General features: G+C 44.4%; 2 protein-coding genes across 3 annotated transcripts in view; both read right to left on the reverse strand.

The window, feature by feature from the left end:
- Positions 1-322, reverse strand: part of Wdr43 (WD repeat domain 43) — a 52510-nt gene extending 52188 nt beyond the window's left edge. The window contains exon 1 of the mRNA XM_090337230.1: positions 77-322. Coding sequence (XP_090193356.1) covers positions 77-301 — 225 coding nt within the window. The 5' untranslated portion in view covers positions 302-322. The remainder of the gene's footprint in view (positions 1-76) is intronic.
- A 9023-nt stretch (positions 323-9345) lies between these two features.
- Spdya (speedy/RINGO cell cycle regulator family member A) overlaps positions 9346-15333 on the reverse strand; it is a 38105-nt gene continuing 32117 nt past the window's right edge. The window contains exon 7 of one of the 2 annotated variants that reach the window (XM_090337232.1): positions 9346-10544. In XM_090337232.1, coding sequence (XP_090193358.1) covers positions 10456-10544 — 89 coding nt within the window. In that variant the 3' untranslated portion in view covers positions 9346-10455. Of the gene's footprint in view, positions 10548-15333 lie in introns of both variants that reach the window. The other variant, XM_090337231.1, reaches the window with a different exon arrangement.

Here is a 15333-nt window from a genome sequence, read left to right on the forward strand (position 1 = left end):
TGCGCTCCCCGGCCCCGGAGAGAGGAATCCGGGCGCGGGAGGACACCCAGCCCCTCTCCGTGCCCCCCGACTCTACCTTGGCCTGCAGCCGCGCTGGCGCCCAGGCCAGGCAAGTACAGGTACCGCTGAGGTGCGCGGAAGGCACGTACTCCTGGTGCAGTCGGTTGTTGGCGGTCTCCCACACTCTCAAGTGGCCGTCGGCAGAGGCCAATGCGAAATAGGCCTGTCTGTCGGGAGAGAAGGCGCAGGGAACCCCAGCCGAGACCGGGGGGTCGCAGCTACCGCCGCCACCCGCCGCCATTGCTGCTCCAGCTCCGCCGCAGCCACGTGTTCGCATGTGCGCAGGCGCACCGGACCGGGGCGGTGCCTGTGGGAGGAAGTGGGGCGGAGGGAGCGCCAGGAGAAAGGGGCGTGGCCTGTCGCAAAGCGAGCACTGGGCGGGTCCACCCCCGGACGGTGGCCGAAGAGGCCATTTGCTGACTTAGCGTCGGAAGAGTGAAGCAACGAGAAGGAAGTCATCGTCTATGCTGAGCAAGGCCTTTGCTTTTTTTTTTTCTTTTTTTTTTAAATGGTTTTACAAGATTGAAGAAAATACCAGCTCGGGCGTGGCTCTAGTAGTGGAGCGCCTGCTTGCTTTCTAAGAAGTTCAGTGCTTGGAGCTAAGACCCGGTGGCTCACCCCTGTACTCGTAGTTCTCCAGGAGGCTGAGATCTGAACACTGCGGTTCGAAGCCAACCCGGGCAGAAAACCCGCGAAAATACTGGAAGTGAAGGTGTGGCTCACATGGTAGAGCACTATCCTTGAGCACAGATTCTCAGGGACAGTGGCCAGGACCTGAGTTCAGGCCCTAGGACCATGGTCACATCCCAGACCTTGTCACAATAAGGACACTACTTCTGTCACTTCAGTTTCTCTTTCCCCTTCTCTTAGCTCAATTTCTGTTTGCCAGATCTCTCACTGTAGTTGGGAGACTACAGGCAGTATTTCTATCACCGATCTCACAGACTTTTCACCAATCTTCATCCCTTCTTGAAGACTGCACTTCGTTTTTCACTTACATTTTTTTTTTGCCAGTCCTGAAGGTTGAACTCAGGGCCTGGATGCTGTCCCTGAGCTCTTCAGTTCAAGGCTACCACCCTACCCTTGAGCCAAGCCCCACTTCCCGTTTTCTAGAGGTTAATTGGAGATCAGAGTCTTAGGTCCTTTTGTGCCCGTGCTGGCTTTGAACCTTGATCCTCAGATCTCAGCTTCCTGAGTTGTTAGGACTACAGGCGCAAGCCACCGTGCACAGCTTAAATTTTATCATTCTTAATGGCTCTTTCGTGAATGACAGACCTCCCTTGGCAAAACCGTGTCCCCTTCACCTATCAACACCTGAATGTAACTAGAGCAAAGCCACAGATACCTTGTAATGATTCTCATCCACCTTAAAGTCCATGCTGCCAAGTTATCAAGGTCCACATAATAATTCATATAATCATAAACTCCTTCTCCATCTTTGCTCTCACTGGATGACTTTGCTTTCAAATTTCTAATAGAGGCAATCAAAAGAACTTCCATAAGCTCCCAATACTACTAACTGCATGTATTCCATCTCTCATGGGACTATGGATGATGAACTATGCCCACTACTGGCTAAAGCTACCCCTCCACTTAATTTTCAGATTCTATCTCCTCTCTACTCAAGAATGTTAGTCCAAAAAGCCTTTCATCTCTCCAATAGCATCACTTTTTACTTCTCAACTTCTTTATAATAACACTGACATGTTTTTCTTTCTTTCTTTCTTTCTTTTTTTTTTTGTGTGTGTGTGTATGCCCATACCAGGATTTGAATTCACGGTCTTTTGCTGTTATTTACATTTTCCCACTCAAGGTTGGTGCTCTGCCATTTGAGCCACACCTCCACTTACAGCTTTCCTGCTGGTTGATCACAGACTTTTCTATACCAGTAACCTCAACTTTCAAATCTCTAGCTAGGGTTTCAGGCATAAGCTACCAGCAGCTCAGCAGATATGACCTTATTTAGAAATAACGCTGTTGCAAAGGTGTTGATGAAAGATCTCTGGATGGTACTACCCTGGATTTAGCCCTAAACCCAATGACTGATACAATAAGAAAAAAGACACAGAGACATACATGGAAAAATATACATAGTGAGGAAAGGCAGACAGTAACAAAAGCCAAAGAATACTAAAAGAGGCATAGAATTCTAGCCTCCAAAACTGTGAGAGGGCACATTTCTCTTGTGTTACTTTGTTTATGATAATCTGTTACAGCAGCCCTAGGAAACAAGCACAGATTAGAAATAGGCCTCTTGCATTTAACATATGCAATCCAAATGTTCATTTAATAAAAAGTATATAGAAAGTACAAGTATTTTTTTAAAAAATGATAATTACTAAAGATGTTGCATCACTGAAATAAAAAGATTGTTTTTGAGATAGGATCTCACTTGTAACTCAAGCTAGCTGCTATTTTTGTTTTGTTTTGTTGGTCCTTGGTGCTTGAACTCTGGGCTTGAGCACTGCCCCTGAGCTCTTCAGCTCTAGGGTACCACCCTACTCCTGGAGCCACACCCCCACTTCTCATTTTCTTGTGGCTAACTGGAGATAAGACTCTCTCCTCCATCTTTAGTGCCCAGGCTTGCTTTGAACCTTGATCCTCAGATCTCAGACTCCTGAGTAGTTAGGATTACAGGCTGAGCCACTGTGCCCAGCTCAACCTAGTTTTGAATTCACAATCTTCCTATGATTTCCTCCCAAGTGCTGGGATTATAGGTGTATACTACTATGCCAGGCATGAATTTTTTTTTTCTTGGTCAGTTGTGGGACTTGAACTCCGGACCGGAGCTCTGTCCCTGAGCTCTTCAGATCAAGGCTAGTGCTCTACCATTTTGAGCCACAGTGCCACTTCTGGTTTTCTGGTGGTTAACTGGAGATAAGAGTCTCACAGGGGTTTGGGTGCTGTCCTGAGCTTTTCAGCTCAAGGCTACTGCCCTATTTCTGAGCCTGGATGTTATCTCTAACCTCTTCAGCCCAAGGCTACCACCCTACCCTTGAGCCAAGCCCCACTTCCCATTTTCTAGAGGTTAATTGAAGATAAGAGTCTCAGGTCCTTTTGTGCCAAGGCTGGCTTTGAACCTTGATCCTCAGATCTCAGCCTCCTGAGTAGCTAGGATTACAGGTGTGAGCCACAGGTGCCCAGCTCCTGAATTCTCTTTAATGATGTTTCTGAAGACAAAATGGAAGGTTATTAAAGGAGTCGTACATCTGAAAAATGAGTTACTGAAGAGAGAACATGAAGGGAAAGAAAATGTCTGAGATTGGCTAGGAATGTGGCCTAGTGGTAGAGCGTTTGTCTAACATGCATGAAGCCCTGGGCTGGATTCCTCAGTACACATAAACAAAAAGCCAGAAGTGGCACTGTGGCTCACGTGGTATAGTGCTAGCTTTGAGCTCATGGAACAGTGCCCAGGCCCTGAGTTCAAGTCCCTGAACTGGCACAAAAAAAAATCAGAAAACGTCAGAGATAGATCAGGAAAGGTTTTCCCCAAACTGAAGAATGTTACTAAATTGGAAAGACTTTCATAACAAATGAATAATCTCATTCCGAGGTGGGGAAAAGGTGGTTGGGGAAGAGGGTGGTAAAGCACCTGCCTAAGCAAGTCCAGGTCTTTTGAGCTCAAAACCTCAGCAATGCCAACTATCTGCAAACAACTATCTGCAAAGGATTTCCAAGTGGATGATTGGCCATGTGTATCTTAAGCTCAACAAGTATGAATAGACTCTCTTCATTAACTTTTAAAACATTTTGTAGCAGCCAGGTGCAGTGGTTCACACCTGTAATCTTAGCTACCCGGGAAGCTGAGATCTGAGACTCAAGGTCCAAAGCCAGCCGGGACACCAGTCCTGGGCTTGAGCTCAGGGCCTGATTTTCTCAAGGCTAGAGCCCTACCACTCAAGCCTCAACACCACTTCTTTTTCTATATATGTGGTACCAAGGAATGGAACCTGGGTCTTCGTGCATGCTAGGTGAGCAATCTACCACTAGGTCAAACTCCCGGCCTGGACCTGAGACTCTTATCTCCAGTTAACCACAAGAAAACCAGAAGTGGGGCTTAAGGGTAGGGGGATAGCCTTGAGCTGAAGAGCTCAGAGACAGGGCTCAGGCTGAGTTCAAGCACCATGACCCACCAAAAAAAAAAAAAAAAAAGTGGCAAAGGCTGCTAATGGTGCCTTTGGTTTTATGTATCCATGAGTTCTTCCACTACATTAATGAACTTTCCATGTTCACCTGGGCACATGACTCTCCAGAATAAAGATCAATTTTCCAGCCTTCCTTACAACAAGGTGAGGCAATACAACTACAGGCCAATAGAAAAATATCCTTTGTTATTGAATTCACAGCCCTGTGAACATGCTTGGACTTTCAGTTCAATTGCATTGTTGGCCAATCTTTAGAAAGGGTGTACAGGGACTGGGAGCTTGGCTCATTTAGACCAAGGAAAGAAAGTCTGTACGACTGTTATCTCCAATTAACCGCCAAAAAGCCAGAAGTAGAGCTGTGGCTCAAGTGTAGCTGGCTAGCCTGCTGCAAAAAAATGCTCCAGGACAGGGTCCAAGTTCTGAGATCAAGCCCCAGGACCAGTACCTACATACACACACAGGCACACACACACAAATAAAATTAGATTTTGTTGAATAAGAACGTGTCCAATACTGTCATCCCATCTTTCTGAGTTCTGTGTTTGGGGATGAGGACAGCAAAAAAGGACTTGCAGAGAAGGACTCGGGAAGGAAGCCGTGGTCAGTTGGCAAAGGACAAATGCATCTCGGGGTTAGCTTGTTTTGTTTTTTTGTTCTTTGTTTTGTTGTTGTTGTTTTGTGGGTCCTGGGGCTTGAACTAGGCCTGGGTGCTGTTCCTGAGCTCTTCAGCTCAAGGCTACCGTCATACCCTTGAGCCGAGACCCACTGCGTGTTTTCTGGAGGAGATGAGTCTCAGGTCCTATTGTAATCGGGTTGGCTTTGAACCTTGATCCTCAGATCTCAGCCTCCTGAGTAGCTAGGATTACAGGCGTGAGCCACCACGCCCGGCGGTTAGTTTTATTTCCATATCTGAAGGGAGGACTAGAGAAACGTCGATGTTCGAAATGAATACCAAGTTGGAAGGAGGCTTTACAGCGTATGCGATGCCACGACACGCTGTCGTGTGTGTGTGTTTGCGTCCAGGTGCTCGACCTCAAGGCCTGGGCGCCGCCTTTGCTCGAGGATTTCACCTACTGCTGAACCATCGGAGCCACAGCTCCACACGGGCTTTTCGGTCGTTCCTTGGCATATTTTCCTGCGCGGGCTGGCTTAGAACCGCAATCCTCAGATCTGTTTCCGGAGTAGCGAGGAGTTCAGGCGTGAGCCTGGCTCAAATCTTGTTTTCCTTATTCCTGAGACCAGTTGGGGCCGGCGGAAGATCCGTCGGAGGTAAATTCTTCGCCCACCAGCGGGAAAGCAGGAGAGGCCGGCAGTACCTGCAGGACGTGCTCCGCCGCCAGTTCTTCTAAGCTCAGGCAGACAGGAGGCCGGGCCCCGCCCACCTCGCCCTTCCTGACGCAGGCGCAGTAGTGCAGTCCTCCTGGCGTTGGCGACGCCTCCCAGTTTCCTGAGTCAGCGAGTCCGGAGGGGAGAGGCGGGGCCTGGTTACGTCACTCGTCTGCGCCTGCACGCGGCGTCACGCTGGCCGCCGACAGCCGCGGTTAACCATCTCCTGCCGTTTCCTGGTCTTCGGCTGTGGGGGGCGGGTTTTGAGACCGTTTCTTTGCGGGATACGCATCTGGAGAAGCTGGGCCTCTGTGTGGACGAGGGATGTACGGTACGAGAGAGGGGAAGAGAGAGAGAAAGAACGCGAGGGAGACACAAAAGACAGTCTCCAGAACGGACCCCTCCTCATCGCCCTCTCGGTGGCCCGGGCCGACGATCAGATGCCTTTCCTCCTTGGAAAGTTCCGGACCCGCCACCATGGGAGGAATCACCTGGAAGTCACGATGCCTGGAGTGGAGAGCTGGGCCGGGGATCGCTCCCAGCCAGCCTGGCCCGGTCTGCACCGACTGCGACCGAACCTGACCAGCTTCACCCACCGCCCCTCCTCAGCAACCGGAGAGGGCCCCGTTCGGGCTGGAGAGCGGACTTTTAAGGGTGATCTGGAGGAGAGAGACCCAATCTCAAAGTTATTTAGGTTTAACAACGTCCGATACTGAAATTGTCCCAGGGGTGAGGGGGTGGAGGAGTAGGAGCAGTTCCGCTCAGCGAGATCGTGGGGACGTGCCCGACCACGCGCAGGCCAGTTCCGGTAAGCGCTTCCAGCTGAAGAGGCCATTGAGCGCCTAGTGTTGAAGAGAAGGCCTGCTCTCGGGAGTCCAAAGGCAGCATGGTGCTGGGACTGTGGCTCAGTGGCAGAGTGCTGGCCCAGCAGGCACGAAGTCCTGCGCTCTAGTGCTCAGTACCCACATCAACAGAAAAAGCCAGACGTGGCATGTGGCTCAAGTGATAGCGTTGCTATCCTTGAGCAAAAAATAATAATAAAGCTCAGAGACAGTACCCAGGCCCTGAGTTCAAGCCCCAGGATTGGCAAGAAACAAAAATAAAGGCAATGCAGTGGGATTAGGTTCATGTCAGTTCCAGGACACCTCACATCGTTTGCATTTTTCATTCTCAATTTTTTTTCCCCCATAAACCAGTATCTTACGGAGTATTTCTAATTTTTGGAAGAAATAAGCCTGACACTGATCTCATCTACAATGGACCTCTGAACATTGGTATCTTACTCCTGTAATCCACACGCCGTTCAGAGCCCACTATAGCAGAAAAGTCTGTGACTTTTACCTCCAGAGAGCCTCCCAAAAGCCAGAAGCTTAGGGACAGCTCCCAGGCTCTGGACTTCCAGCCCCAGGACTGACACCAAAAAATAATAAAGAGAAACAATATATATACTAGGTCTGAGGGTGTAGATCAGTAGTAGAGTACTTTGCATGCATCAGTCCCCAATGGTCGCCAAATGAAGACAGGTGGCAAGGTGTAATAGTTACTAAACTGGTTCAGGCCTACATAGGATCAGGCAGGGGGGGCCGGGTCACAGGAAACTCCCAGTCTCAGGTTCTGGGCTGATAGGCCTAGTAACCTATCAGTCGTGCCAACCCCTGTCTCCAGGGAGTCAGGCACCACCCAATACCTGGAAGAGGGGGCTTCACCTTCCCCTACCCTTCACCATATGCAAACCTTTCCTGAGCTAACAGAGCCCTCAATCTGTGTTCAGTGAATATCCTTCCTCGCCTCTAGGCTGTTCGGCACTGGGTGGATAATTCCCTCTACCTTCTGGGAGGTGCCAGGATGTCTGAGAATATCAATAAACACTAGCAAATATTTACATCCTAAAGTGGGGGGCCTAGCTTCAGGGAAGTCTGACTTTTTACTTTGTCTTGCATTTACCTGAGTGTAAATACAGTATCTAGAGGTAACTGTTGAATTTGTTCTACCTTTCAACTGCTTCCAGGTGTGTTGCCTGATGTACCTGTTCACTCAAGGTTTTTTTTTTTTTTTTTGCCAGTCCTGGGCTTGAGCTCAGGGCCTGAGCACTGTCCTTGGACTTTCTCAAGGCTTAGCACTCTACCACTTGAGCCTCAGCACCACTTCCAGCTTTTTTTTCTATGTATGTGGTACCGAGGAATCGAACCCGGGTCTTCGTGCATGCTAGGCAAGCACTCTACCACTAGGCCAAACTCCCAGCCCATCACTCAAAGTTTTTTCCCCAGAGCTGTAGGCCAGAAAATCCTGTAAGCACTGACCCAGAAAACAACATGGATAAAGTCATGTAGAAAAGAGCAAGATTCAATGTCCAAAGCAGACAGGCCGGTCTACCTCAGGAGAGAAGAGCAAAGTGCTCTCAGGCAGAGGGAGTAGTTATAAGGTGTAGGGGGTTGAGAACCAGACAAGGGGCTGAGAACGGGAAATCTTTGTGATTGCAGCTGGACAATGGAGATACCAGCCAGGCAGGACCAAACATCCTATAGCTGGCTTATTGCCAGGAAAAAAAAATTCCTATATCTGGCACTTAGCTGAGACCATACATTCTATAGCTAGCCCATAACCAGGGAAAGCATTCCATATTGGGGCACATAGTCAAGTCTGGGCACCTTGAGTCTGGACACTATAAATCGCATGTGACCTGAATGGGTACTGGTTTCAGGTGACAGCATGTTGCTAATGCAGTTGGAGCTGGGGGTAACCCAGTACAGTTCTGGGTGGAAATGTGCAACTGTGGTCAGGCCTGGCCTGTGAATGTTCCAAGATGAAGGCTGTCAACCTGAAATGTGACAAATATGCCTACAAATCCTATTTCTAGGAAAATCCACCACCCCAGACAATTTTATACTTCACACTTTAGCCTTTATTTGCATTTGAAGAACCCCACCCCAGGCAGTGCCTTCTAGGCATTTATTTTTTCTGAATTATGAAGAGGAAAAATGATCATGGATATAAAATTCTTTTTATATCTTGCATATATGCAGGAAACTAGTTTTGATTTTTTTTTTTTTTTGCCAGCCTGGGGCTTGAATTATGAGGCTAAGCACTGTCCTTGGGCTTTCCTCAAGGTTAGCACTCTACCATGTGGAGCCACAGCACCACTTCCACTTTGGTACCCTATATGTGGTACCAAAGAATTGAACCTGAGTTTTCATGCATGCTATGCAAGCACTCTACCACTATGCCAATTTCCCGGCCCGTAGTTTTGATTTTAAAGCCTTTTACTAATCTCTGCTTTTATGCTTCATACTTTAGTCTTCATTTGAAGAACCCCCCACCCCAGGCAGTGCCTTCTAGGCATTTATTTTTTCTGAATTATGAAGAGGAAAAATGATCACAGATACAAAATTGTTTTTTTAATTAAAATGATCACTTCTAGGCAAGCAACAAATTTTTGGCTTGTACTATTTGCCATACTACGTACTTCTTTTTACACACACACACAGGTTGGTACTGGAGTTTCAACTCAGGACCGGGGAGCTGTCCCGTAGCTTTTTTTTTGCTTGAGGCTCGCATACTACCACTTGAGCCACAGCGCCACTTGTAGTTTCTTGATTGTTAATTGGCGATAAGTGTGTCCACTGACTTTTCTGCCCGGTCTTGAACCTCAGTCCTTAGATCTCAGCCTTCTGAGTAACTATCATTACCGGCATGGGCTATAGGCACACAGCATTTTACCTCAAAAAGTAGAATCTATAAACAATACAGATTTACCATTCCAGTCTCAAAAGGAAGTTAGAGTCAAAGGTAAAGAATTTCAAGAGAACAACCAAGGTGGATTTCAATTTTATTTTATGCATGGTGTGCAATAACAGCATGGTTCCTAAGAATAGCAAGCAATAATAAGTGAAAAGAAAATCTTCCTTGGGGAGTTTGCTCCTCTAGACGTCAAAATGTAGTACTTATTCTATTCTGTTAACTTAAAATGTGTAAGACACAGAAGAACGAATGAATTTTTCCTATCTTTTATGTAAAACTCTGGTATCTGATTACCAGCTTTTGTAAACGATTCACAGTTTGTTGTAAGCTTGGTATGTGAAACAATTTAAATATGCTAAATGACATTTTACATGCATATTGGTAATTTAAGAATTTAGTTTAACAGGATCCATCATACAAATACTAGTACTGAAAAAAAAGAAGAGGAACTCTTAGAATGTGGCTACAATTCTTCAAAGAACTAAGTTTAGGTCCTTCTATGTACACATTATTTAGGCCATAAAATGTTTTCTGATATCCAATGATTTATGATATGGTTTTATCCATTTGGTTATAAAACCAAAATGTAACTGTAATCACCAAACAATTTCTATACAGTAACTTGCAGAGTAGATTCAAAATAAATGTTAAAATAAAGTGAGGAAAACTTACAGTAAAAGAACAGTAATATTTAAGTTTTTGTTAACAAAGTATAAAATATTTTATGTAGGTTATATGTATTTTGTTCTACAATAGACAAATCACATCCTAATTTTTCATATGGCTTCTCCCTGTACTGCCACCAGTAAACTGCTCATATAGGTGAGTAGTTTGCAGGCCATATCAGATTGTACTTTCATTAATGTAATGATCTTATTTTTTTTGCTCTATTAAATTAGTTCTTGCCATATTGAGGAAGTTTAAACCACAACTGAGGATCCAAACGATATCAGCTGATTTGAAATTGGAAAATGATCAAATTATAACTTTATATTGAAAAACCACCAATTGCATAAGTTGTTATTTTTAGCTATTACTATGATTTGTATAACTTCTGCATATAAATTTGAAAAGCAACAAAAGCTAAAGAAATATAACTTAGCAAAACTACTTGGCTGTCCCATTTTGATGTCTTCTGTTTGGTATTTTGTAGTAAGTAATTCCAAGTTGATTTAGTTAAGCTATCTCATTCTTCACTTCCTGTAAACCACTCCATGGATTTGTCTATCTCCACAACATTTGTTTTCTTTCCATGGCTTGATTGATGTTCATTGGCTACTGAAATAAAATATACATTTTAATATAAACTGTATATCTGTATATTTTAAATATACATTAGTGGCTCATATATATATATATATATATATATATATTAAAAACAACTGAGGAAATTTGGACTATATTAAGTAGTAGGGGGAAATGACAAGAATGATAGTCACCTTAAGATTATTTTTTTCACCTTAAAATTATAACCAAAGCCAGGTGTGGTGGCTCACACCAGTACTCCTAGCTACTCAAGAGGCTGAGATCTGAGGATTGGGATTCAAAGCCAGCTTGGGCACTAAAGTCCATGAGACTTTTTTTTTTTTTGCCAGTCCTGGGCTTGAGCTCTGGGACTGAGCTCTGTCCTTGGGATTTCTCAAGGCTAGAGCTCTACCACTTGAGCCTCAGCACCACTTCCGGCTTTTTCCTATGTATGTGGTACCGAGGAATCGAACCCTGGTCTTTGTGCATGCTAGGCAGGCACTCTACCACTAGGCCAAACTCCTGGCCCCGTGAGACTCTTATCTCCAATTAACCACCAGAAAACCAGAAAGTCGCACTGTCGCTCAAGGGGTAAGGTGGTAGCCTTGAGCTGAAGAGCTCAGAGACAACACCCAGGTCTAGAGGTTCACGTCCCATGACCAACAAAAAAAATTATAACCAAAGATGAAACATGGAAAAAATATTTTGGTTCAAAAATATTTTTGAAAATTAAACTCAGGGCCTTGGGCCTTCTACATGATAAGCACATAGTCAATCACTAAATATAACTTGTTTTGAGGTTTGTGAGACAGGTCTCACTATGTAGCCGCGGCTGGCCTTTAACTCATACTTTTCCTGTCTCATCCTGCTATATATTGGGATTAGAGGTAGGTATCACCACATCCACCCTCCCCTCCCCGCTCTCTTCCTTTCCTCCCCCTTCTCACTTCCTCTCTTTTCCCCTCACTCTCCCTTTTCTCTCTCTCAAATGAAGTACTGGGCACTGAACTCAAAGCCTTGCAATTGTAACCGAATCAAAAAAAATATTGCAATAATTGTGTATATAACAAATATCTAGGGAAGAAAACTACACTTTACACATGAATTAATCAGGAACAGGGCTGTTATTCACAGGTACCAGTTATTTTGCATTTGCTATGTACCACACATTGTTTATGATTTTCAAATAAGTCAACTTTAAGGCTATTTTTTTTTTGTAAGTCATGGACTTGAACTCTGGGCCTGGGCATTGTCTCTGAGCTCTTCAGGGCTACCACCCTACCCCTTGAGCCACAGTGCCCTTTCCGGTTTTCTGGTAGTTAATTGGAGGTAAGAGTCTCACAGACTTTAGTGCCTGGGATGGCTTTGAACTGTGATCCTCAGATCTCATGCCTCAGGCATGAGTCACTGTGCCTGGCTAAGGCTATTTTTTTTTTTATGGTTAAAGCAAAGGATTAGTGTGATTATATAGTTGCTTAAATATAGATGTTTTATATGTCCTAAAGTATCAATGTTTAAATAAATAAATTCTGCTATTACTGGATTTACCATCCTAGTTGAGAACTCTTTAAAATTATGTATGTATAAAAGTTTTATAGGACTGGGAGTTTGGCCTAGTGGTTAAAGTGCTAGCATGCATGAAGACCCGGGTTCGATTCCTTGGTACCACATACATAGAAAAAAGCTGGAAGTGGTGCTGAGGCTCAAGTGGTAGAGCTCTAGCCTTGAGAAACTCCAAGGACAGTGCTCAGGCTCTGAGCTCAAGCCCAGGACTGGCACAAAAAAAAAAGTTTTATAACATTTTACAGAGAATGAAGGTTTTTAACCTAAAAAATGTATGCCTCAGAGTATAGTCCATAATAGAGCTGGATATTATATAATCATACAAATATAAAATAGAAATGTTATAAGTACTCTAAAGAAATATAGGTTAGGGTCCAGATGCCTGGCCTAGTGGTAGAGTGCTTGCCTAGCATGCACAAAGACCCAGACTCAATTCAGTACCACATACATAGAAAAGGCCAGAATAGATACTCTGGCTTAAGTGGTAAAGCTCTAGCCTTGAGAAAGCCCACGGACAGTGCCCAGGCCCTGAGTTCAAGCTCCAGGACTGGCAAAAAAAAAAAAATACAGCTAGTGTGAGTAGATGTGAAGGCTAGTGACGATGAAGTCTGGGGCTTGAACTCAGGGCCTCATGTTATTTTCTTTTCTTCTCAAGACTAGTGTTTTACCACTTGAGCCCTGACTCCAGTCCAACTTTTTTGTTAACTGAAAGTAGCCTCACAAACTTTTCTGCAAGGCCCGACTTTGAACCATGATCTTCAGATCTCAGCCTCCTGAGTAGCTAGGATTACAGGCGTGAGCCACCAGCATCCAGACTTAGAGGCCTATTAAGATGATTGTCTAGTCTAAGAAAAATGGGGATTTAAGTAAAAGGTAACACATTTGGATTTGTTTTGGAAAAATTTTTTGTGGCTGCAATGGAGAACTGAATATGGAATTTGTGTGTTTGTTTATGATAAGGTCTTATTTTCTCCAAGACTGGCCTAGAATTCACTCTGTAGGTCAGAATGGTCTTGAACTAGAAATCTTCCTGCTTTAGTTTCTCTAGTACTGGGATTTGGATGGCACAGATGCCCTCTGATGCTAGTATTCTCTGTTTATGTCTGAGTCTCAAACATTAAACTGTAAACTTTTAAGAAATGTGGTATTAAAAGGTATTTACCATTGCTTTCCAGAGGCTCTGCTTTGCATTTTCTTTGTTGTTGCTTGTGGAGCTTGGACTCAGAGCCTGGGCAGTGTACCTGAGCTCTTTTGCTCAAGGCTAGCACTCTACTACTTTGAGCCACAGCTCCATTTCTGGTTTTTCAGTGGTTAATTGAAGATAGGAGTCTCATAGGGACTTTTCTGCCCTGGCTGGCTTTGAACTGCGATCCTCAGATCTCAGCCTTCTGAGTAGCTAAAATTATAGGCATAAGCAACCAGTGCCTTGTTCAAGTTTTCATCCAGTAAATGACCAAATGTGCTGACAGCTTTATGCCTATCACACATCATGTGTAATTTCATCTCTGGATCTAGCTGTTCTAGGGGAAGATCTAGGCATATTCTTAGATTGTGAAAGGCTTTGATTTTGAACTTTATATTTCAGACAGTGAGGCCATATAAAGAATGTCATTTTTTCTTTTTTCTTTTTTTTTTTTTGGTGCCAATGCTGTGACTTGAACTCAGGGTCTGGGTGCTGTTCATGAACTTCTTTTGCTCAAGCCAAACTACTTGAGCCACAGCTCCACTTCCAGTTGTTTAGGTAGTTTTAATGGAGGTAAGAGTCTCACAGACTTTACTGCTGGGGTTGGCTTCAAACCATGATCCTCAGATCTCAGCCTCTTAATTAGGTAGGATTACAAGTGTGAGCCACCAGCACCCAACAAAGGAGATGCTTTTAAAGTTAATGTTAGTGGATAGCTAGTCAAAGAGAAGAAAACCCCTGTTGGATCTAAGGTTTCATAGTAATACCTATATGAAGTGATTTAGTAGTGGAAGGGGGTCACATATACAAATATTATGAAAGAAGAACCAGATAAGCTACTGACTCAATGGATGTAGAGAGAAAATCTACATTTTTAAATGTTTTTTGGGGGATGGGCAGTTGTACGGCTTGAACTCAGGATCTGGGCACTATCCTTGGACTTTCTCAAGGCTAGGGCTTTACCATGTGAGCCATAGCACTACTTCCTACTTTTTTTCTATGTATGTGATACCGAAGAATCAAACCTGGGTCTTTGTGCATGCTAGGCAAACACCACTAGGCCAAACTCCCGGCCCTCAAATCTTTAGCCAATAGAATTCTGGAATCTTTTGTTTTCCTAAATATTAGTCATATAATTAATATAGCCCTTATAACTCAGTAATGTTTTCTTTTTATTCCTCTCTCCCTTCCTTCACTTTTTCCATTTAACTAAAGCCTCATGCATTCTTTTTTGGTAATATTGGGCTTTGAACTCAAGATCTTGTGCTTGCTAGGTAAGCTCTCTACCATGTGAGCCATACCCCCTTTAATTTTTAGTTTTTTTGTGTTGGCGCTAAGACTTGGACTCAAGGTCTTGAACTCTTGCCTAGCTTTTTTGCTCAAGGCTGGTGCTCTATTACTTGAGTCATACCTCCATATCTAGCATTTTGCTATGGACTTTTTTTTTTGCTTATGGACTTTCCTGCCTTGCAATTCTCAGATCTCAGCTTCCTGAGTAGCTAGGATTACAGATGTGAGCCACAGGTGTCTGGCTCCCCTTTCCCTTTTGCCTTTCATTTAGGGTCTTGTATTTTGGGCCTTGACTGGCCCCAGACCTATGCCTTCTTGATAGTTCAGATTATAGCTGCAAACCACTACATCTGGCTTGTTTTCTGAGATGGAATCTCACTAACTTTGCCCAGGCTAACTTCAGACTTCCTTTGTCCTATCTTTGCTTCCCAAGTATCTTGGTTTACAGGTATGAGCTACCATACCTGGTCCACAGTCTCCTACATCCTAAGCATGTGCTATCCTTGATGATATCCTTATTAAATAAAAAAATTTAGCCTAGGGGCTGGGAGTTTGGCCTAGTGGTTAAAGTGCTTGCCTAGTGTGCACGAAGACCCGGGTTCGATTCCTTGGCACCACATACATACAACAAAGCCGGAAGTGGTGCTGAGGCTCAAGTGGTAGAGCTCTAGCTTTGAAAAAGTCCAGGGACAGTGCTCAGGCCCTGAGCTCAAGCCCAGGACTGGCAAAAAAAAAATTTAGCCTATAAAATGAGAATTTTGATAAAGATGAAAATAAATACCA

The sequence above is a fragment of the Megascapheus bottae genome, chromosome 7, assembly GCF_031878675.1.
Source record: "Megascapheus bottae isolate mThoBot1 chromosome 7, mThoBot2.hap1, whole genome shotgun sequence".
Lineage (NCBI taxonomy): Eukaryota > Metazoa > Chordata > Mammalia > Rodentia > Geomyidae > Megascapheus > Megascapheus bottae.